General features: G+C 37.3%; 1 protein-coding gene across 1 annotated transcript in view; it reads right to left on the reverse strand.

Annotated features, from left to right (window-relative positions):
- Positions 1–24,819, reverse strand: part of GABRA2 (gamma-aminobutyric acid type A receptor subunit alpha2) — a 57,654-nt gene extending 32,835 nt beyond the window's left edge. Inside the window, exons 1-2 of the mRNA XM_072861428.1 lie at positions 24,639–24,819; positions 21,981–22,096 (exon numbers count right to left, since the gene is read on the reverse strand). Of these exons, the coding sequence (XP_072717529.1) occupies positions 21,981–22,096; positions 24,639–24,709 (187 nt within the window). The 5' untranslated portion in view covers positions 24,710–24,819. The remainder of the gene's footprint in view (positions 1–21,980; positions 22,097–24,638) is intronic.
- Positions 24,820–25,055: the final 236 nt, after the last annotated feature.

The raw sequence follows: 25,055 nt of genomic DNA on the forward strand, positions 1-25,055 counted from the left end.
TATTCTATCATATTATTTCTACATACTTCTGGATCCATCCTCCCATCAGCAGAGAAGACAGAGCTGAGAACAAATTGACCGCAACATATCGTTGAATCTTATTACAACAGCCTGTAGATTCCCCCTGCTGGTGTGCATTACTCACTTCAAATCACTTCAAATCCTTGGAGCGAAGGATCAAGACTTGGGGAGTGGAGGGGGGATGGATGGGAAGAAGAAGAGGCTTGCTAACCACAGATCCTCAGCTGCAAGAGCTTCATTTCAGGTTGTCATAATTAAAATAAGCACTTCAATGTATATAAAAAGTCCTGGGGCAAATTCATCCCTGATAGCCTCAGGAATGGGAATGGATGCATTAATCATGCACCTTTATTTCTTTTTTGTCAAAACTGCCCTAAACCAGCATGGCTCCAGGCAACGGTGACAGCAGTGAGTTTCAACGCAACCAGTTCTCTCCCCCAAAGTGAGGGTTCATCCTGACGGCAGGCACTCCGCCAGGCTGCTTCTCCTCAGGCGAGAGCCACGGCATGGAGAGAGTAAAGGGAGTAGATAGAATTGAAACAGGGTATGAAAGGGACAAGGGAAACTGAAAAGTTACAAGAGAAGAGAAGACTGAGGGAAAAGGAAGGATAAGAAAACAGAACAAAGGAAGACAGGAGAAAAAGAAAGAGGAAAGTACACAAAAGAGGAACTGGCTGATTTTTATTTCTGCCTCCTATTTTCTGTCAAAATTCTGCATATTTTATAAGTTTCTATTCATACCCTACATACAAGGAAAGTGGTCCTTAAAGACAAAAGAAGCTGAAATGTCCTAAATCTTGAATTATTCCTGTTACCACCTGTTAGTGTTAGCAGCCTGAGCCTTGTGTCTGTTTCCTCTTTGTTACTTTACATAGTGTTACAATAAAGATTCCTCTGAATTACAAATTTGAACTCAGGGTTTCAGAATCAGTGTCTACGAAAAGAAAAAATGAATCCTCCTTTTTTACAACCAATATTGAGTTATTGCTTTGAAAGAATATATGTTCATTGAATAAAGTCTGTATTAAAACATACCACTTTGTCCCACTACTAACTTACTGAAAACAATTCAGAGACACAAAGCACAGTATCAGATGGACTCTCTAATCAGAATTCATCCAGCAGGCATTGCAGTTACAGGCTTTTTATAACTGACATTCTGTCAAGAACAGCACAAGTCATCACACTTAGCCCACTGGAGATTCAAACAGTTCTGGATCAACAGTGCTTGTGGAAAAGCCAAAGGAATGTACTCAGCTAAAAAATGTTCAGTGCAACATGTGTTCTTGTACAAATCTAGAGTCTCTTTTTTTGAGAAAAATTAAGGACAAGTTTTTTCCACTAGAATTATAAAATCTTTTTCTTCAAATGACATGTAAACACATAACTAAAAGGTCTGATTTTCAAAAGTGCTTAAATCAATGGAGGCCTCGTGCTTTTGAAAAACAGTCTAGTTTTTAAAGAAGAGCCCTCTGTTGGGAGGAGGGGTGGATGACATTTATACTTGTGAGCTCTTAAGTTATTCTGAATCACTGCCTTTCAAGGTTAAATAAAGAAACAGGAATAGGAAAGGGTAAAGATATCGTTTATATTTCTGATGCTTCTTTTAGGGGAAAAAATCTTGGGCAAAGAATATGACATAAATGCCACCATCGCATGAAGTACTCTGAAATTCAGCAAATGCTATTATAGCATCGTTTCTAACTTGCCTAGGTCATAAATGTTAAAAGAGAAGCCTTATCTGACTTAGCTTAGGCCAATTTCTCAGAAGGTGGAAGGCAAAGGTAAACTGACAAAAAAAGAGTCAAGAAAGTTAAGAATAAAGAGAGGAAGAAAAACACATGCTATAGAAGTAGTAAAAGCAATAACTATTAAGATCATGTTTCATGTGGTTCTCAAGCACTGGTTTCTTCCGATTCCTTTTCCTTACTTGAACTGTCATGATATCAATACTGAAAAAAAATCAAAAAGTAAGAAAAAGCAATAAATATACCAAATTGCAGAAGATTTATAGGTCCTTATCTATCCTTAGGTGGAAGGTTTACCGTGTGCTTTAATTACATTTAGGATTTTACAAACACTAATTATAATAACCTCTCTCTGAAGATAATTTTATTATCTTCTTTTTTCTGTACGTGGGAAGCTGAGGCAGAAGGATTAAATGAAGTGTAAGTAACGTGAAGTACAGGTGTTTACCAAATCTGGCTTCAGCTGTCCAACATTAAGTATCCACACTGGAAAATGTCAACATCATTGACTTCTCAAAAATTAGAATAGGAGTTCAGAGCTTAGTTAGAGTTGGTATCAGTGCCTTTCTCCATTCCATTATGCCAGCTCTCCTGCTGCTGGGATACCCTTTCTGATGGTCTGAAGTCCTGCTCACTTGTTCCTCAGTAGAAGAGCTGGCTCAGCTGAAGTAGGCTGCTTGGCAGACAGTTTACAGTGGCTGAAGTCTAAATCAATCACAGGCTGAGTAATGGAGATGGTCAGAAAAGTCAGATGAAAAGATTCCTCATCAGCATTTACCAATTTGTCAAAATTGGAAATTTCCACAGAGGCAATTCAATTTTGAATGAGTTCCTTTGACTGCTGCCTGCCAGGCAGTTTTCAAAACTTCTCTGCTTTCTTTCAAATGTCCCTTGTCAGCTGCCTGCATCTCTGAAGGAGTACACAGGGTTCCAGTGTCTGTGACGTGGGGTAGTATCTGTGATATGTGAGGTTGGGCACACCTGAGAGCTCTCCCTTTCCTGGAGAACTCTGAGGCAGAATTAACTTTCTTGCAATAAATTTTATGAAAATTTCTCAAATTTGAGAATGATCTGTGTTTTGCTCATTCCTTCTCTCCTCTCACCAAAATAATCTACAATCCTTTCTTCACAGAGAGTAGGGACAAAACTTGCATGGCTCATTCTAGGTATGTTTAAAAGAAGAGAAGAAAGGAGTGTGATCATTGCAAGGTCTTCAGAGTGGACCACCAGCAAGGTTCCAGATGTTCGTCTGCATGAAGCTGGCTGTATTATCCATTAATGTGTCAAGGCTATCTTCACAAGAAAACAGACTAGTAGATTGGGTTGGACTTTTTTTTTTTTTTTTTTTTTTTAATTTTTGGTCAATAAAACTGTAAATCCAGGGTTTGGGCAGCTAAAATAAAAGCCAATCTGTTTGAGGTAATCCAAAACCATCAAAAGTATTCTAGGCGGGACAGAGCTTTTAAAATATACATACGGAGTTTTAATGCATAGCATGAAACCATTTCTTACAAACATTATTTTAAATGTAGAGTAAATAGTACCCAGGAGAACACTGCAAGGCTGTAACTGAAAGGCTGCTACGGCATGCAAAAAAAAAGTGAAAATAAAATACTGCTCTTTAATGATGTCAACAAAAAATAAAAAAGGAGGTCAAGTTGCAGTGCTGTGGGAGCCTTAACTGAGGATTTCTGAGTTTTTCTGGAAATGCTGTCAAAAGCTAGATGTTACTTTAATTATTTTGCTATAAAAAATTATTTAACTGGAATTGACATTGTTCTGACATTGTAATATGGTCTCCATATTACATGGGCATGCTTCGCAATGTTGCCCAAAGGCTTTGAAATTGTCATTCATAATGCAAGTCAGGAATTGCACAGGTGAAACAGCCAGGGTCTTAATCCATCAAACACTGTTCCAACTCAACATGCTGCCCTTACCTGACAAGCTCCTTAGTGTGTCTGTTGACAGCTCAAGACACTCTCTGGCTGGCAGAGGATGGGGGTCAGAGGAGGTCATAAAACGTGGAGCCGTAAGAGCAGCAAAATCCATAGGAATGCAGATATTTCAAAATACTGTTCTGCCAGTTCTTCTTTATATTTGGTTTTGGTGCTTTATGTGACAGTTTTATCTATCCAACTACTCAGCATCTTCATTCATTATCCACTGTTAAATTACAACAGTTTCAAAGCCACATGTGCCTACACAAATACACTTCCAATTTGTAAACTGAAGCCAACTGTGAGAAGAAACAAATTCATTTCCCTCCTTGACATCAGCGCTTCACTTCCAATAGCCTCACTCTATCCTCGATCTATCGGCAAGACAATTTCTTAATATGAGCCATAAGTAAACTTCTCTTTCAAATCTCCATCTTTAATGAAGCATATGTAGAGTAAGCTTACCAGTAAGACCTAGTAATACCTGTAAATGTTACTGTTAACAGTCGCTCTCTTGATTCACTTTGATGTAAATGAGACCTGAATCGGGTGCTATACTTGATTTCTCACAGTGTTGACTGAAACAAGAATATACTCTGGAGAAAATATTCTGGAGAAAGATACAGGAATTGAAAGCCAGTAGGCTAACAAATGCCAGCTGATTTCCCTCTGAAGATCTTATATCTATTAACAGACATTATATCATATACTAAATAGGCAGCTCCATGTAAAGATTATCAGAGACCCTCCAAAGACCTACACAGAACTCATGAAGTTGGGCAACCCTGTAAAGCAATACTATACTCTTGAAATAAATACCATTATGTCATTTGGACTAACTGAATACCTTGTCCTGTGTATAAGTCCATGTTTAAATTGGAATTTGTATTTCATAAAAGTAGTATTTATTACTCTGAAATTGAATACAGCTGGTCCAAAATAGCAGGAAAATATAAACTTGAGGGAGAATTTACTGTAACAGAAAACTTCAGTTAAAAGTAGGTGTATCTTTAGAGATGAGTGAGACTGTTTGACAATTTAAAAACTACACATTAACCTGGAAAAAAATGTTTATCTTAACTGTCAACATCCTTTTCTTCTGTAGCAAAAAATATGACTTGGGAAAACATTTTCAGACATGTTTTTAGCCAAGCTAATGTCTTTTTTAGGTGTAGGTTACCCACAAAATATGCACAGAACGAAATGTAGGCATATCTGCAACTCAAATAATGTGATATATCTCCACAGTCAGGTAATTACTCAGATTTGTCCTGTATGTAAAAGACACCGGTGCAAACTGTAAGAGCACTATTTCCAGCTAGCAAACGAAAAATTAAAAAGTTCTCTCTGTGCTGAGTGATACATTTACATGTTACTAAGATAATTTTCACATGCGTATGACAGATTTGGGGTTTAAATCTCACTCAGAAAGAAGAAAAGAATGCAGATCATATACACAAGCATTATCTTTACTACTTTTTCTTCTCTCTTTCTCTACCAAGAGACCTTTAATTTGCAAACCTTATTACTTCAGGTAACAAAATTAAACACATTTCCAAAGGGTCCTATCAATGAAGAGCCTTGGATACAAGTGACATTTGAGGTGCAGTTTTAACTTTATTATAGGCTTCCTCCGCAAGTTTGAGAAAGTCACTCAAGGGTAGGGCTAAAGACTGATTTTGGTGCCCAATTATCTCTTTAAGTAAATTGGACAAGCTCCACAAAGTTATTTAAGGTCCAAGTTTCCACTGAAATCAATAAAAGTTAATCTGAATGTCTCTGTGGTCCAGATCATAATGGCTGAATTTTGCACTTATATTTGTCTGAATCCTCTTTAGTCCCAAATTCCTGTCTAACGTTGTCAGTACCTAAAATTCCCTGGCTGCTTATATTTCCACCTTAAGGCAAAAATGTCCTGATGCTGCCAAGCAGCTTAAAGAACTGGCTCTCCACCAAGTCCCAATGAGTTCCTCAAACTATAAATAATTACAAATTTACTGGGCCAGAAAGACTTTGAGAGAGAAAGCAAGAAAACGAGCAAGAGACTGATTCCACAGCCTGGCAGTACTTATGGGATGTAGCAGACATAAACTGAAGTCTCTGCTCAATATCTAATTATTTACACAAAGCAGAACAATTCCTTCCAAAGACTGAGGAAGCATGCCCTATCTTAGAAAATTCACCTTTGTGGTCAAGACAGACCCTGACACACAGTAACTTGAGTTCATGTCTCTGCCTTAAATCAGAGCATGCACTTGACAAGAGGTGTTCTGTCTCTCTCACACACATTTCCCTCATCCCAGACTATCAGCTACTCTCGTGTCTCTTTTCAGGAAACGAGGAAAGGCATGAGCTCTAGAGGGGGCACACCACTGTGAACAGACAAAGTGGAGACTAGTAATGTTTTCCCACCCAAACTTGGATGTTTCACCTGTGTTGGTAAGAAAAAGCTTCAGCTGCATGCCTCTCCGGCATTTTTTAATTAGTTAGCTTGATAGATCCCCACTCAGTTTATTGACTTTATGAACCGCTTTTGCAGAGAGTTAAGGCTATGCCCACATCATTTCTGAGGTGTGCCAACATGCCTAGCTTTACCCATGTTCCTTACAGGAGGCCTGGCTGTTTGAAGCAATGAATTCCACTATACAAGAGCTCCAGTTGTAGGCACTGCCAACCTAAGCCCTCAGTCTGTATGGGGCTGATTGGCCACAGACTGTAAATAGCTCTACAGTCCAGCAGTACAAAACATAGGTCTCAGTACAAAGCAAAACATCTCCAGTGGAAGAAATCACTCTCCCAGAACGATCAAAAGCCCTGTGTCTAGTTAACAGAGTTGGAAAGTGGGAGGACATGGATTCAGTTCCCTTTTCCAAATCAGGTAAAGAATAAATAAGATGTTTAAGCTAGAACGTGCTTCATCCCTGATGAAAAGGCTACTGTACTGACTGGTGCAGCCCATATCACATCGGGCCAACCAATCAACCAGTGTCTAGCTTGAATCCTGCCGGTACTTAAACATGAGAGAGAGTTCGAAGCAACCCAGAAGCGCATCACTTAATTGGTTCTTTGCACGGGGAAAAGAAGAAATGTAGATACTCTCGGTCATTACTGTTGGACTTCATAGACTTTTGGCACCTCAAGCAACATTTTGACAATCTCGGGGGTATCGACTGCCAAGTGATTAAGACAACAATTAACTATCTAGACATATTTCTGGATTTTTTTCCCTATCTTTTAAAGAGAGTATTCCTCCAATTTAAAGGTTCATTGTAAAGATATTAATACAACATGGATGCTTTGGTTGTATAAACACTTGAGACAACTGAGTAATTATAAACAGTAGTCTTGACTATGGTACAATTAACAAAGGGAGAAAGAAAATGTTGAAAATAGGAACAAGAAGGAGTGAATGAAATCATTGGGAAGGGCAATCTAAACACATGGGTAATATGAAATCTGTTTCCATAAAGCCAGACTACCATGAAATCCACCAAATCTTAATTTGTTCCCTTTTTATTACATCCTCACACACCAAGGAAAAAGAATTAAAAAGCATTCAGCTCTAAAATAAACAAAAAATGTGAGTCATTTTTAGTTGAAGTTGCACAAAATGTTCAATAGAAACATGAAAGTGAAAACATAGTTGAGTTTGGCTGGAAGAAATGTGATCTTACTGAGATGGGTTTCTTAAAAGGTTGAAGTAAAATGAACTTAGCTAACACACAACACATTTGGCAGCAAACCAAAACTACATGGCATTCAAATGAAAAATAAAACATCAGCACTAAACCTTATCCCTTTAGACACTACAGCTTCCATCAGGATGCAAAGAGATTGTATATAATAACCAGGCTGAGTAACAAATGGGACTACTGCATTGTTTAGATCAACTGGATGAGCATGATAAAGCTAAAATGAACCAGACTGCTCCAACGCTGTCTAAAGAAGGAGAGAGAGGAAGACAAAGAGAACAAGAGCACTCAAACAAGTCTGGAAATGGAAGGGAGCAGACTTTGATAAAGTGAAGCAGTAATTATTTGGACCGACCTGAATCGGTGTCATCACACAAGTCGGGATGGCAAAGTTATTATTCCCGTGCAACCGTATTTCCATCTACTCTGCTTAGAGGCTTGTGCTATTAGAAAGGAAACCATAACATGCAGGTAAAGCAGAACAATTCCCAAAATTATTTCAGATTTCAGAAACTTATATTCAGAAGTGTTTCTCTTTCTTTTTTTTTAAATGTTTGAATTTTATGACCTCGGTACTTAGAGTCATGGAACACCCTGTCAGATTCTGCTGCATTACCCTTCTAGGCTAATTTCAGGTTTAATCTCTGTGCTTTATTCCAGGTCACAGCATTTATAAATCATCCTATTTGATACACTCACTCTGCCAGCCCCTTGGGTACTCCAAAACACATCTCCCATTAACAGCAATATCATTTTAAAAAAGCAGCAGCTTCAAGTTTCTTTTTACAGTCATGAAGTGGCTGAGTCTGGGCTTCTTAAGATATCCCTTTATTGCACAGTGGCTCCTGACTCACTTGATTTTAGTTGCTAGCTTATTTGCTTGTTCATCTCCTCTTACACAGGCCCAGGCGTTTTTCTAACCAAGATCACTCAGCCTAGACTTTCTCCAGGTTAGATTTCAGGAGCCACTTTGGCTTATGCTGGTGACATGTCAACTTGCCAGGGAAAGTACAAGTTATGAGAGGCAGGTCTCCTTCAGTACCTTCCCACATTCCAAACATTAAAAAAATCCCAAATTCTCATAATTCCCTGGAAGAACATCAGAGGTCAAAGTCCTTTTGCATCAAAGACGTGAAATGGCCACAGAACTCACACTGGAGTGACCAAGGAACTGTGATAATACATACATAATACATACAGGATTTCACCCTTTGGCTACACACTACTTTTTCTAAGCTAAAACAGACACTGTCACAGTGCCTATTACCCTTGTTAATTATTTAATGAAGATTTGGGTAGCATGCCAGAGCCCACTGAAGTCAGTGAAAAAGGCTTCCCCTGGTGATGGCCAACTTCAGAGGAAGCCTTTGGAGAAAGCCTGTCTCTGTGGTCAGCCATGGCAAAAAGAGTTGGCACCCTGGAGCTGGCAGAAACTGGGATGAAGCTCCGGGAAGAACAGTCTTGCTTGTTCTGTGGCAAACACTCATTGTCACCAGAGGCCGGCATCTATACAAGGCGTGCTGCTATCAGAGCAAAGTATGAAATCCACATGTTCCGGAGTCCCAAAGGCTGATGGAGCTCCTCTAGAGATCAACAGACTTAAGAAAGCATTGAAAATGATGATCCTTTCAGACAGATTAATTTTACTGTCTGTGTATAGTGCCTGGTTACTATAGTCCTGGATCATACAGTCATTAAAAGTGGAGCTATAGTTCTTTTATCTTTTGCTAGCCTTGTACTTTGCATTCAAGCATGACAGGAACCAATGGTAGAAAAAGGTAGTGCCTTTATTTAATAGAGCTGTGTATTAGTGGGCACTCTTAATGCATTTTTTGCAGCAGGAGCCTTGAATATATTTTTAATAGGTAACACTGTATGAAATTCTGTAATAGCATTTCAGAAGATTGCGACATACAGTCAAAAAAGCTAGACAGCATTCTAATCCTTCTATCAACCAGCCAGCAGTTCCTATTTTAAGCCAGGTGAAATAACTATGAAGTACAGGAAATTAATGTTTATCCAGACTACTCCAATATTATCAAAAAAGCTAGCACGGACTTACTAAAATCAGCTGGAGGTTGTGTGTATGTTAACACCCTAAATACCCAGGGTGCATAAGAACAGGTAGGCACACTTTTTCTTTGCACTTCCCTGATCCCCATGGTTGCTGAAATGCAGGGAAAGGAGGAATAGAGGTATGGGTTTTGAGACACAGCACAAATCAGACTGGCTGCCAAGCTGTCTTTTTTTTATTCTTAACATTTTTTTGTTTGGCAGGACAATCCGTGGGATGGTCATGGATAATAAGCTTCTTGCTAAACAGGAGTCCTGACAAGCAACAAGTTCATGGCTTGACCCAACAGAGAATCATGTTAATACTTAAATCAAAAAAGTATCCCCCAAATGAGCAAAAAATAATAACATGGACAGTAATGGGGCAATTTTTTTTAAATCCCATTTTAACATGTTACAGAGTTGTCAGTTACTCTTCTGTTATCTAGTTAATAATAATAAAAAAAGGTCTTAGATTAAGGCTGTGTAATGTGCCTACAAGAAGTGTACCGTAGCACTCAAAAGTCCCACGGCTGAGTCACTTGAATGTCTCCAAGCTACTTTACAGATAGCAGTGTTTCCCAGAATCTCCTCTAAAACATACTCCCAGGATAGACTCATAGCTTGGATTAAGCAGCCTCAAATTTGTCTTTTATGGTTGCCTGTGACAAGAGAATTCCCCTCTGGCTGTCCATGGGACTTTCAGAACCCATCAGGCTTCTATATGTGGAAAGCCTATATATTTGGGACAAAAATCTGCTTTTAATATTAAATTAACAGTTTTTTTTTTTACAAGCAGAAAATACAAAACAGTATTTTTTTCTTTAAAACAATGCCTAATATGAGTTTAATTAGAATCCAGTTTCTTAAAGTGCATATTATTCTAAGTGGACACCATGGCTTTGTGAAAATGCAGACAGCATCTACCACAGAATATTATTTTAAAACAATTGGTTATTTTTAAAATAGCATATTATGCAGTAGCAAAAAAAAGATTATCTGTTCTTTTTTTTATGGTTAACTAAAGACAAAATACCTGGTAAAAAAATAAAGAATTATCTGACAACTTTTAGCACCCAGCAGATGGAAAGGGATTATTAAGGATGCGACCATTCCCTTATCTCAAACAACAGTCATTTATTATTTCTCCCTTCTCATCTTTATTTATTCATTTATTTTTCCAGAAGGAAATATCTTCCCTTTTGTTCAGAAACTGCATGAGGCAATGCAGTACCAAGTTCACATTTAAAGATCTAGTAGAAAGAAGTTCACTGTTTGGTACTCAGTTAACACTATGGACACTGATAAGGACAGTCCGTGAAATGCCATGGCACGCCCTCAGGATGGCAGAGGGATTTTATCAACACAGCACTGAATCTAAGACTCAAACTTCTGTTTTTCCTCATTTATATACTTCACACTAAAATTGCTCCTCAGCCTCTTCTCATTCAGAGGGACTTCCTTCCTCATTCAGTGAGCCTATAAATTGTGAAAAATACAAATTACTTCAAATAATGAGAATAAGAAGGCATCTACAGTAGCCTTTAGATTGTCAGTCAGAAGGAAATCTCTAGAACATTAGGCTGGTGTATTCAGGGCAGGAATTGTCCCTTCAACCCACCTCTAAATTCTTAAAGATAAATACAGACTCTCCATCCCCCTCCATTTCCTTTCTGCTCTCTGGTGTGCTGAAAGGCTCACACACTTGAGGGAATGGAAAAGGATGGCTCTAATAACTCCTAATCTCTTGACAGAAGTGGTCTAAAGAACCTGTTATCTTAGGACAACTGAGAATGGATACAAGAAAGAAAAAACAAGGAATGTGTTGGAAGACAATTACTTCTCTTGGATGACAGCATCAGCACCAAGAAATGGAGACCAACAAAGAGAAGAACTCCTAATGACAGGGAAATCTTTCAGTCAGAAGATACATTGCTTTTCTGACATTCAGGTATTTAAGGGATCAAGAGGATGCAATTTTTTAAATTAAAACAGAAGAAGGTGTTAAACACAGATAGGTAACTCCAGGAAACTACATTCACGTGAAAGATCACAAATGCAAGCAGTCTATAAACATTTCAAAAAAAAAACCCAGGAGTTTCAAAAAACAGTTTATTTAGAAGTCATCTTTGCAGGTGGAATCTATCTTCTGCATAAACCTCTCCACTCAGGTCAAATCTGTGTTAGAAATTATGTGACCTGTAAAACAGAGCATTGTACTGGGGATTGGAGACATGGATCTGTTCCATTACCAATGGTGGATCATACCTCCCAGTTACTTCACCCTCATGTACCTTCTGTAGTTACTCAGATATAAAAGTCACCCCTTTTGCAAAGCAGTCTGAGTTTTCTGATACATTTTCAATGTCACTGCTGGGAGAAAAGCCATAATGTACATATAATGGACATGTAGGTTTTGCAGCGTACATCAGTTTTTAACTGATTCTTATTGAACTACATGTGTCAGAACACGGTGAAGGTCAGCGGTTCGTGGCACTGAATTTGGATTGTAATCAACTCTATTAGTCATAACACTACAAGATTACAAGATACTTAACTTACAGTTTGTAAAAAACACAGATTAAGCAGATGGAACATGGGGCATCCATGTTTTTCCCAAACAAACTGCAAATTAGGATGCATGATCTCTACTGGTTCAACAAAAAATGCATGTGCAGGACCAAACATATATGTATGGACATAAAAAATAAATGTAATTTGGTCAGATGCAACTAAATCCAATCTCTGACTGCAGCTACACAACTTTACTAAAATGTTTCATGTCCTCTGATGTGCACAATAATCCCAGGTAAGAGGGAAATTGATTTACACTGCTTTCACAGAGTTAACTGCTCTAATTATTAAATAGCCCTCAACATATGGCAAGGAATTATGGAATGTAAATCAAGAGCCGTGTGCTACAAAGTAATCACACAAATGGTTCCCAAATAGCAACACCGCTTCCAGGAGGTTAGCAGAATCATACCTTCCTGATGTACAGACAATTTCAGAAAACTAGTGCTGACATACTCTGCATTATAAAGCAAACTATTATTAGGAAGACAGTGGTAAACAAAACTTCCTTTAGCTTCTGATTAATTTAATTCGAGCATTAACCTGAAAAAACAGATATAAAAATGTGTTTAAAGATTAATCTTGGCATATTAAAGTGCTTTGATTCTTATCATTAAAATTTATTAGACTTTTGACAGTATTAATTCAAAATCTTCTGCTGATGCTTTAATTTAGCAGGCTGGTGAATTGTACAGCAACACAAAACATTATCCGATATATCCTCTATAGCTGCTTTTTGAGACAGATGACTCATTGCTGAAAAACATAATGTCAGAAATTTAAATACATGCACATACCGTAATGATAAAACTGCTTACGTTATTCTACTTTCAAGTTTCCAAAGGGCATTTGAAAAAACTGAAATCATTCAGCTGTCTTAATCTGCCAGCTGTTTAAAAGTGGCCAATGTTTTGTATCACCATTTTATCTCCCTCATTCACTCTCCATCTCTTTTGTCCTGCCCTCCTGCTCTTTCCCCTGTTCCTTGCTCATAGTGGTTTTTCACCTTGGCTCGTATTACCCTAATGCTAGGTTGTTGAAAAACAGTGTTATGTTCTACTTCATATCTGTTGCTTGGAGTCTTTGGAAGCTACTGTTACATACTAATAGTAGCCACTAATAAGACCTATTAATACTAACAATTAATACAGACTAAATTACTGTAAAGAAAAGGCAGACGCAGTTTTAATGTACAGGCAATTACAATGTCCTTCTGCATGATCCTTGTTGTCCTCTACACACTACTAATTCTAAAAATTGGATGCACTAGATTGTGCATTGAAAAGGTTATTGTTAAAAATGGTCACAAAATGGTGGCACTCCAAGAAAACAGAAGCAGGAATGTGTAGTCAGAAATAATGCCAGACACAACAGATCTATCTCAGACCAGTCAACCACACCAACAAAATTGTACTGGCACAAAAGGAGGGCCATACAATCTGTGGGTAAAGAAGGATCTTTGCTTTCTACTGACCCAGGAGTCTGCCTTCGCATCATTTCAACCTCCCCAATCCAGTTTCATTAGATATGAACTCTTTCAGGCAGCTGGATGTAAGTGACTGTACCTGGGAGGAGGGTAAGGCAAGTCGGGGTTTCATAACAACAAAAAAAAAAAAGCAAAATTAGACAGCTGCATCTACATGGCATGTCTGGCCTGGATTTGGGGAAAGCTATATTTAGAAGGAGTGAAATAAATTCACGGAATTTTGGTCAAAGAAGAGAGTTGGGCATTTTCTAGAAGAATGTATGAAATAGGTATTTAGCAAGGGAAAAGGCAACTATGAAAACAGAAGAAGAAAAAAAGAAGACCTCCATCAGAACACTTCACAACGGCAGGGTTTAGAGGTTCCTGGGTGCTTCCTGAGGAGGTGCTGAGATCTAGGGTACACAGTGTGGTACAGCTTTTCAGTTCCCTGTATGCTGCCCATGTAATGATGACAAAGTAAACTGGGAATGATTCAATGAAATACAGTGCCTCTCCTTTAAAATACTGTCTTTTCCCCTATTTAACCCTTTTCAGCACTCCAGGTTATGGTGATAGTGGGAAAAATGTGGCTAGAGTCACTTTTAGTCTATTAGTCAAGTCCCAGCTTCTGCTGAATCTTAGAAAATGCAAGTCAAAGACCATAAAAAAGGATATGTCCTCTCATTTTTCCAGACCTTTCCCATTTACCCCAAATCTTCTATTCATCACAGTGGATTGTTTATAAATAATAAACTCAGGAGTTGTACAACACTGTGCATTCTGCTGTCCATAGGCAGTCTAAACTTTCCATCTACACAGGCATTTTTACTCAGCTATATCTTCCAGAAGTGACATTCTAAATTTAATTTTTTCACAGTTACCAATTAGGATGGAAAACTTCAGCCATTATTTCAATGTCTTGCTGGTTGTAAGTCACAGAATCTTAGAATAATTCAGTTTAAAAAGCACCTTTGGAAGATCCAAAGCAGAGCCAGATCTGAAGACAGATCAGGTTGCCCAGGTCATATTCTGTCAAATTTTGAGTGCCTCCACAAAGATGGAGACTCCACCACTTCTCTGAGCAACCATTACCTCTGCTACTGTGTTGAAAATCACCATCATTGGCCTAATAGTTATAAGCTTGCCTAGTAAAACTAAGGAGGGGAAAAAATGTAATATTTCTTCATTTTTTTATCATTTTATGTCTCATATTTATCATCATGTCTCGTAACTATAGTATTGTTACATTGTTTTCACCACAATCAGGCCTTGAATGGAGTAGAAACCTGTTGTGCTATGCAGAATATAAATACATAGTAAGATGTGTGTCTCATGGCAGTTTTTATTTATGGGGTGCTAAAATACAGGAAATTACTTAAATATATATTTGCCATTAGAAGCTGCAAGAACTAAGGTTAAAAACAAACAACCTTTTCTACACAAAGAAGCTGAAGGAGTTCTGCATGTCCATTTAATCCCAAGTTTTTAGTTTCCATTGAAAATAAAATGTCGAAACTTGCCAATGGATTGTCTTGAAGGAAAATTATGCATGACTATTTGCTTAAATATTGGTTGTTGTCACATGAGCAGAAATCAACATCACTAAAACAGTGATTCCTACTCATATCATAGTATGATGTAACTACCATTTTCCCTTAAATCAAACATACTCCTAAGGTCCATTTTTCCAGCTCTGTGAAGGACAGTGTATTCCAAATATTGTCTGTGTCCTATATATCTAAAACCAAAAATTCAAAGAGCGTCAATGCTTTTATTAACTGCTGGTTTAATAGTTCTTCACCAAAACTTTCTTAATACCTTTAGGTGATTATACAATTGAATAAGAAATCTCTATAGCTTCCTTCTTACATTCTTTAATTAGCATTCTTTTTTTGGTATACCTTATTACAGAAAAGATTTGAAATGTAACTTTCTGTGTGTCTCCTATACAAAGAATATATGAAACTGAGTACTCCATGGCTACATTATACCAGTAAACATTAAAGGATTTCCCTGATACTGTTTATAAGTACACCTTTCAGTGTAACCCAGAATACTATTAATTTTGTATTACAAAATGTGTCTTTGTTGCTACAGAACGACTAACATTTTTTTCATTGTAAGCAACATATACACTGATTTCTACATTTTAAATTCACTTTTGCTTGGTTAAAATCCACTACTAAAAATCCATGAAATCCATTAAAATCCCCCAAAGATATCCTGGATGAATTTCTAATGCGCTTAAATATTTCTGAAAATGTTTCAGAGTTAGATTATTTAAATAATAATTATATTTCCAATTCAGGTGGCATTACACAAATTGTATCGTTTCACAAGGGTAATAAAAATTTTGGAACTATAATATTGCAATCCTTTGATACTTGGCTATTAAAACTAGTCAGCCTGAGCGAGAAGCAGCTCTATATTTCGGATAGTAAACTCATTGCAAGATTTATGTAACATGATAAGAGGCCTTAGTGGGAAGCAGTCAACAGTAGAATACCTTAGATATCAGGAAGGCCACTGCTTTTCAGCCAGTTTCTAAATAACCCAGAATAAATGTCTTGCTGAAAAAAGGCGATGTTTGTCTTAGCCCATCAAATCTGGCTGAAAAATTAAACCATCCCGTCAGCCTGATTTACAATGAGCTCCAATGAGCTCCACAGAAATCTGCAGTATCTGCTTTCATGTATTCCTTGTAGCTGAGATAAAAGTAAGCCAAATCTTAATTCAGCCTTGGTGTCATCATCAGTATTTCTAGCATTAGAAGCAAATGTTGATGCTTTGCCAGAAAAAAAAAAAAAAAGTACTGAATATACATGTTCAGTGAACTGGGAGATCCTCCCAGACAAGCTCCTTTATAGGCATATAAACTTTACTGTAAAGTACCCAGATTTTTGTTAACTGTTGTGAAGCATAGCATTTTGCCACTTTGCACAGTGCAACACTTCCCCCGATTGCAATACTCTGCACAGTCGTAGCATTAATTTCTTTTTGATATCTTCACTGTGGATTTATCCACAGACTTTCACGAAGTAAATAAATAAATAAATAAGCTTTGTTCCTTACAGGATAGTGTTCCTAGGATAGTGGTCCTCAGCCACTATCCTATCCTACATCATTTTTGCTGGTTTGTTCTTCAGTATCACAACAGTTTCTGAGGGTTTTTTATCCTTCCACTTTCCTAATGATTCATTCCCTAGAATGCTTATAGCTACTGCGTTAGTTTTGTTCTTGGATTTTAGCACCATCTGCATGCCCTGGATAACTAATTAAATGAGATTTTCATATCTTCCTCTCTATTGCTTTTCCATTTTTTACAAGGAATGCTTTTTGTCAATATACATTATCCACAACTCTAACATAAATTAACCTGAGTTTCTCGCTGACTCCTCTGAAAGCACTATTATGGCCAGATTCCATGTGACCCTTGCAGGTATGCCCAAGAAAGAGCATAAAGTAGTTTACTCCTTTGTATCCCAGCACAACTACATAGATAGTGGGCTTTCAGAAAATGCAAGTGCGGCTCTGAATTGCTCTGCACTAGCACTAGCAGAGAGACATTACCATTTCCAACAGATTAAACTGGAGCAATAGGAGCTAAGGAAGCAACCAGAACTAAGCAGGGGAACTGCACTTTTTCCTTTAAAAACAGTAGTGAAAGCTTTCCTGTAGTGTTCTGCAGCAAAAATAGTCAAAGGACCTTCTTTTAGGATACTCTGAATGTGTATTAAGCATGATGAGGCTGACAAACATCACTAAGTTTTGAATGCACAGCTAGGGGACTGCTACAGCTACAGACTCTTCTAAAGCTGATTAAAAACTCTGAATCACAGAGATATATAAATATACTGCCCAAAGTTTAACATATTCCAGATTATCAGCATATGATCATGGCCTTGTTTCCTGGCAACTGAAAACGTACAACTCTCTGATAAACACATGCACACACACACATACACACACACATACATATATCTGTGAAAAAATGTTTTTTTCCCTTTTAGCTCATATTGGTGAGCACATCATACAACTTCTAAGCACAGAGTCTGATATTCTACACTACTACACCAACTCTATGCAACCATACATCCAGTGCTGCAAAGATGAGTGATCCACAAGTGCTCACTGCTAACCATCTCTCTGATAGCAATAATCAGCAATAATCCTTCTCAGTTCTCTTCAGTTTTCCTGCTCAATTTATTTACAAAATGTTGTGGAAAAAAGGTTTTGGTATGTCTATAAATGAAACATGATGGAGATTCTTGTTTAAAGCAATCAGAACATCTGAAAGTCACCTTGCAGCAGAGATGGATCCTTCAAAATGGAACCACAGTGGCATTTAGTTTTCACCTACCTACTGTCTCTTCTTCCTCATTTTTTTAACAACCAGCATTCACTTCTTTGATTACAATGAGAATGCCATTCCTGAAGCTGGTGAGACTGACCACAGTTTGTGGAAAGATCCTCAAATTGTATAAATTTGCATAGTTCTTTTCGATGTCAATACAGCAGTTGAAAATCTGGCCTTCAGGCTGTGAAGTCCCGTCTTCTGTCCTTGTAACTTCCCTTTGTAGTTTTATTCAAGATATAAATTATACATTTTCTAAGTCTTGTATTCAATTATATTTTATAAATTTGGGAGAGTAGAACAGACAAAAGTTCTATAGCTGCTGGAAATGACCAATTTCAAATGTGAGAAAGCAAAGCAGGCTGAATAGCTTATGGAGATAAGACTACTGAAGTATCCAACATGATATCAAAATCTTAGCACCACCTCCATTCCTTCTCCCTTCCTTCCTCTTTTTCATCTTTAAAAAGAAGCTACCATTTTAAAAAATATGCATGTTTTTGCTGATACACCTAATACACAAGAATATCAACATATTAAAAGAGGGGATTGCCTTAATCTATGTCCCTTTTCCCTTTAATCATGTCTGTCCATGGGGCAGAGGAAAGCAGACAGAGCAGGCAGATAATCCAATCACTTCCAGATTTGAATGCAGCTGTATCTCAGCTTCAACATTCTCATCTCATTATTTGAAGATATAAATTCTCTTTTGGTCCCTTGCTTAGTTTTAGTGTCCATTGTTTTGTGCATTTCTTCTTCTATGTGCTAATAAAAAACCAAAGATTTATGGAAAAGTGCTACCCTAAGTGTCTTGCAAATGTTATAGCAAATAAATAGAAGAAAATACCTTCATGATTTTGAAGAAAATCATAAACAATCAAACTCTTTATGACTTGTCATTTGCATGGCTGTATTTCATACAAATTAGTGCTAATGACATAGGGAATTTGTTTTGATACTGAACTGATATGCAATTTATTTTGATGTCTAAACAGAAATGGCATGGAATGTTTGGGTAAAATAGTTCATGTCAGAACTGAAAGTGCAGTCAAGAGTGTTCCAGCTGCAATCCTGTGCTTAGCATAACATGAGTACAGAGAAAAATGTATCTCCCTTTGGATACCCTCATGCCTATCCATATCAACACAGTAGGTCGGGGTATTATCTAAGTCATATGAGATGCCTCTGGCTTCAGGGGACAGTGCAGTGTCTTCTTTTCCCTGCCCACACCCATTTTGCAGGCTATTTCGTCACTATAGTGTTCATACATCAGTCAAGGATCCCAGCTGCTAGGACAGCCAATAGCCAACAGCCAAAACCTGTTTACAGGACAGAGCTGCATCACCAGGAAAAGTTAAAGCTGCCTTAATAGTCTATAGAAACTAGTACTCAGTTCTGAATTGTATCGATGTATCAGTAAAGCATCAAGTTACATACTGTAACTACTCACACCAAGTGTCCCAGCAAAATTAATTATAAATCTATCCCTAAATTCAAGAATGAAATCCCAAACAGACAATTACTTAGTTGAATTTATATACAGTCTTTGAAGGACCCTATACGTTTCCATTTTGTTGGTCAATAACTAGCTAAAATGCCAGTGTTAAGCCAACACTTTTCATTATTAAAAACATTTTTGACATGAATAATTCTTTACAATGAGCTGTAAGACATCTCTGAAAATGTCTTTCACAACAGGTGAAAGTGGGCTGGTGAACAACTCTTGCTTTCAGAAGACTTTAAAAGAATCCATCTCAGACCCTGGACTATTTCTGTCGTAGCACATGTTAGGCCAGATTGTGATCTCAGTCATAGTAGTGTAGCAGGATAATGCAAGCTGCTGTGCCAAAGTAAATGCTCTACTGGTTTCAATTGGATTATTTCAGATTCATATAAATGTAAGTGGAACAGAACTGAGACTAAGTATATTAAATTAATGACATGTGGCATGGTCAAAATGCAGTAGTCCATGCAAAAATACTTTTAGAAACTATCAGGACTCACTAGGCACATAGTGTTTAAAAAAAAGGTGAATAATTTCCATTTTATTTTCAGAGTACTTCAGGTTAATAGAGAAAAAGGAATAAAGTGCCACAAAATTCCTGGAATACAAAACTCCATAATTACTAAGCGTTATGTATAAAGGCATTGTTTGGTATATTTCATATCATGGATTATCACAACTGGCTTTTACAAGTGTTCTTTTAAACTATAAGAATCCATCCATCCACAACTGAAGTATTCTTGCAGATTAAGATTAATGTATCATGAATCATCACGGTTTAATATGCATGACACAGTTGCATTTCACACATGTTCTGCATGGGTTGATTGCCATGTATGCCAATATCAAACAGATGTTAATTCTTTGATTTTTATGCTCCCAAAGTATATTTTAATTACCTATGAGGCTTGGCAAAGAAAAAGACAGAGGCATTTTGAAGTAGATTTAACGGAAAATCTAAAATAAAAATCCATTAGAAAAATAATTCTTAAAATTCATGTTTTCAACAATATAAATTTTAATATTAAAAAGAATACATGATATGCAAAGGAACTGCAGACTGCTCTCATTAAATGGCCCATTCCTTTTTGTAAACAAGAAAAGAATTTTTCATTATTTTTCTAATAAAAAATATTATTTTAAAAGCCCTGCCAATTAAACACAAGCTTTGTGATATTAAATGTCCCTGCAAGTCACCTGCAAGGCATTGCATGTTTAAACTATGTCTAAATTCTTAAATTTGGGTACTTTGCAAAGAAATCAAATCTCCATGTAAAACATCACTATATAAATTCTCACATCAACAGTGCTGCATGTCTCATTTTACAGATCATCTAAATTAAAAAGTCTTTAAATATAAAATATTTCACAAGTCTCCACTGTACAGAGGCCAGAAATGGAAATGAAAAGATATCCTAGGTTAAGATTAATGTATAATGAGAAAGCTGTTTCCAGCCAGCACCAGCTCCGACTTTATGCTGTGTCAGATGCAAGCCAAGATTCTCCAGAACCAGAACAGCAGCAGAGCCACAGGTCAGGATGGAAGAGTGTTGGCTAAAAACTGAGAGCTTTAACTAATTCCTAATTTGATCAAACAGAGTTGTTAGAGTAATTTCCATGGAAGTTAGAGCAGATCTCTAGCTTTGGGCCTGATCTTACTGAAATCAACAGGAATAGGAATGGCTCGCTGGGATTTTGCACTAGAATTTGTTTTAGCAAGCAGAAACAGTCCCCAGATTGAAAATTACAATTACCAAACCTGTTACAAATAATAATAATAATAATAGTGTTACATTCAATACATATATATTTATGTTAGTATAAATAGCAGATAAACAATAATAGTAGATAAAATATTATCAAAAACAAGATATTCTGCCCCTCCCCATACCAAAGAGATCTTTTTGCACAGTAATACTTCCAACACCAAACAAATTATTTAAATTTCTTGCTTATACACTTACATGAGCTGGCATACAGCTTTAAAATGAAAATGTGAACTGACATTTTGAAAAATAACTGACAGTCATGGCACAAGAGTGCAGTGACCTCTGTCCTCCAATATTGCCTTTTTTCTTTTTTTTTTTTTTTTCAAATGCCCAAATACATGCAGGGTACCCAGAAACAAAATGCTAATTACCAGTGAAACCCTAATTCCAAGGAAGTCAAAAATACAACATTCCCATTGAATTTACTGGGACAAGAAATGAATCTAAAATGTGGATTTTACACACACCACATAAAACACTTGTGCAGATTTCTGAAAACATGGACTCATCGCATTGCAGGGAATCAAGCCTGCATTCCTTGCTCAAACAAAATTCCCTGACTGGAATAACAGCTTTAGATGTTATTTTTGTTCTCATTTCTGTTTTACTATGTTAAATCACCAGATTTTTTTTTTCCTTTTACTTAAGATAAATGTGTGAAAGTGCCTCCTTTCCATTCATAGATGTTATCTTCCTCAAACTTCAAATGATTCAGTGGGGTGAATATAGAGTTATAAATAATTTATCAAGATACATACCAGTTGTTAGGGAAAAAAAACACCCTGAAGGAAGAATATCACTGCATAAAATCTGAACATTAAAACTGATTTTTTAAAATCAATCTTTAATTGTTTTTATTACCTCCTAATCCAGGTCTGAGACGATTATCATAACCATCCAGAAGTCTGTCTAGAATTCTTGTAAAGATGGTGATGTTATTCTTAGCTTCGTCTTCCAGGGAGTCAGCCAGCACTGATCTAAATGGACATTTTACATTTTAGAAAGTGCTAGATATGTTTTAATGTACACTCAACATGCAGTTTTTGCAGGCTGGCCTTGAATATTTAACTTGCTGCCCTCTAACAGGAAGGGTGTAGTTAAGAGTGTATGAGCACACACTTTATATATAACATGTTCAGAAACATAAGAGTTGACAATATACTATTTAAAATTTCCAGGAAGTCATTTTCCAGTAGCCTCTACTTCTAGTTAGCATTGCATCACCATGAGTGCTACTTCAAGCCCCGCTAACACATTTGGCTGTGCAGGTGCAAAAGCCTAAAAGAGCTTCCCAGGCCTCGGTGGCATGTCACTCACGGACTGATAACCTGGGTTGGGTTCCCACACACAAAACTGTCTCCTTCCAGCTCTATCCTATCTGTCCTCACCTAAGTATACTCTATCTCTGGATAAATCCTGTGGATATGCTTCCACCCAATGGTCATGTAACGTACATGACCAGAAGAACTAACATGAGGGAAAACTCCAGCGATCATGCTCAGGGAGTCCTCTGATGTCAGTATTTGGTGGGTGGGAACCACGATGCTGACTAGCAAGCTGCAGGATAGCTGTGGATAGCCTTCATGTTTCTAAAATGCTATTTTGTTATAAAAAGCACTATCTGATGTTCCACCAGATGCAGACAAACCTTATAAAAGTTGGACAGAAAAAAATCATAAATGAAGTGTCAAGAAGAATCTACAGATCATCGATTGTTTCAAACTTCCTCTATAAAGAAAGAGATGTTACAGCCTTTATGGGTCATATCTCTGTGGAAAACGCTAGGGGCTGGAACATGAATCTGCTGCCCAGCCAGCTGTGGTGCTGAACACTCCTCCCGGTCCTGGACACCCAGACCAAAGGTTTTGTGTACTAGGGAAACACTCCCACGCAGAAAGCCTTACACATGCAAATGTTACTGAGCCAACAATTTTAAGCACCATGCATGTGAAATGCATGAGCCCGTCAGTCTTACCTACTTAATACTGGAATATTAGTACCAAGGAAGTAAAGCGTCATGTGCTACAGGCATTATCATTTATACCTTTTTCAGGCATCTAAATTTTTAACCTGAAATGTTTGAGTATTTGTCACCTCTAAATGAAGGCATTCTGAATGCCATAAAAACAAGCAGGTTTCCTTCCTCCTCCAAACCAAAAGTAGGTTTGGGTGACATTTTCTCTAAAGCAAGCTATAAAATTATTAAAGGCAGGGCTTTATGTTGGTCCCCAATTCAACAGCATGGAGGAAGTATTTAAATGTAAATCATTGCAGTCTGTGCTTTCCATCACATAAACCATAGAATCGACAAAATCAGATAACTTACAAAGAGCATACCAAAATGTCATGTGTGATTTTACTGATGTGTGAGGTTTTTTTTAATTTTAATTAGTGGATGGCTCATTTTTTATTTTTAAAATGTATTTCTGTACTGTAAGTCTCTGCCATTTTTTAAGCTTCTTTTTGAGATACAGCAGTTTTTTGAACTCAAGATACCACTAAAAAATTAGATCATTCAGTTATATCAAATTACGGTCGAATCCTGCAAACTTTACTCAGGCATAAACTCCTTAATTACGCATGTAGTCTCTTTGACGTCAGTGAGATTACTCACTTGAGTAGGGTTTGCAGGATCTGGCCCACTGTGACTCAACTAATACTGCACCATACTTAGGCATAAAGTGAAATAGGAAACATAGTTTCAGGAAATATTTTGTTCACTAGGAAGTAGACAAAAATCAATGCAGACTTTTTACATCATAGGAAACTTGCATTATTTCGCTTACGACCCTTACCGTATTAGGACAAGACCTACTGCAGTCAGAACCAAAGCAAGTAAACCGAAGTTACAAACTACAATTAATTGCGTGTTTAGGGACTGTGGGCAACACAGAACTATTACATGATTAAAATTACTTTCTCTTATGTCGCTGCTGTAGAAACAGAGAACTTTAAACAACATAAGAAAAGTTGATTAATAAATGAGGCTATTGTTTTATTATATGTGATTGTGAAGTTGTATGCTATCTCCACCTAGAGGTTTAAAGCTTAAGTATCATTTTGAATTCTGTTATGTTGACCAAAAAAAAGACCAAAAAAAAAGGCATACCCGTATTAAAAAATATGCGAGCATTATTTTAGAGGCTGTGATTTGCTATTTGACTTCACGATAATCTATTTCTCCACCGTAACTGTATGATACAGAATCACAGTGATACCGTAACTCCAATAAATATTTAAGATCCAATAAGGCATTTCAAGGAATTAATTTTTCAATGGTGAAATACAGCATCAATTCACAAACTGTTTAAGGACAAGAGATTAGGCTTACATGGTCCCTAGACTACCTTCTACTGCATTTGCTCTGGAAACTATGTAATACTGCATTCAAACAGCTAAGAAAGATTTTTCTATTACATTACTACATCCTATACTTTTATAACCTCTCACACGAGCTTACCCTTAGCAGATCGTAACATGGATGTTTGTACTGAACAACCAAATTAAACATCCTCTCACCTTGTTGGTAGCCACACCAATAAAACGAGAAGAACCAACTGCATCTCGGAGAGTGCCAGCTTCCTCTTCATCGCCGCTCTTTGCAAAACCTAACCGTGCAAGAAAAACACAAACCCACTCTCAGCTACAGTCCGTCTCCGCCGAGCAGTGCTTTCAACTTAACCCGGGGAAAAATATGTCACTTCAGTGGAGAAAGGAAACCGCTGGATTTCTGCGGCACTTTTCACTACTAGCAACTTATTGTATCTCCATCTTTCCCAACGCTCCTGCTCTGTGCAAAGAGGCAACGTACGATCAAAAGTGGCATGCGAGCAGACGCATCAGATGCTTTCCTTTTCCGTAAGCTGAAAGCCCCAAGACGAACAGGAACAAAAAATAAAAGCCGTACGTACAGAAAGACGGGGCTTTCACCATTCC

Source organism: Ciconia boyciana, chromosome 5 (assembly GCF_034638445.1).
Source record: "Ciconia boyciana chromosome 5, ASM3463844v1, whole genome shotgun sequence".
In the NCBI taxonomy this organism is placed as follows: domain Eukaryota; kingdom Metazoa; phylum Chordata; class Aves; order Ciconiiformes; family Ciconiidae; genus Ciconia; species Ciconia boyciana.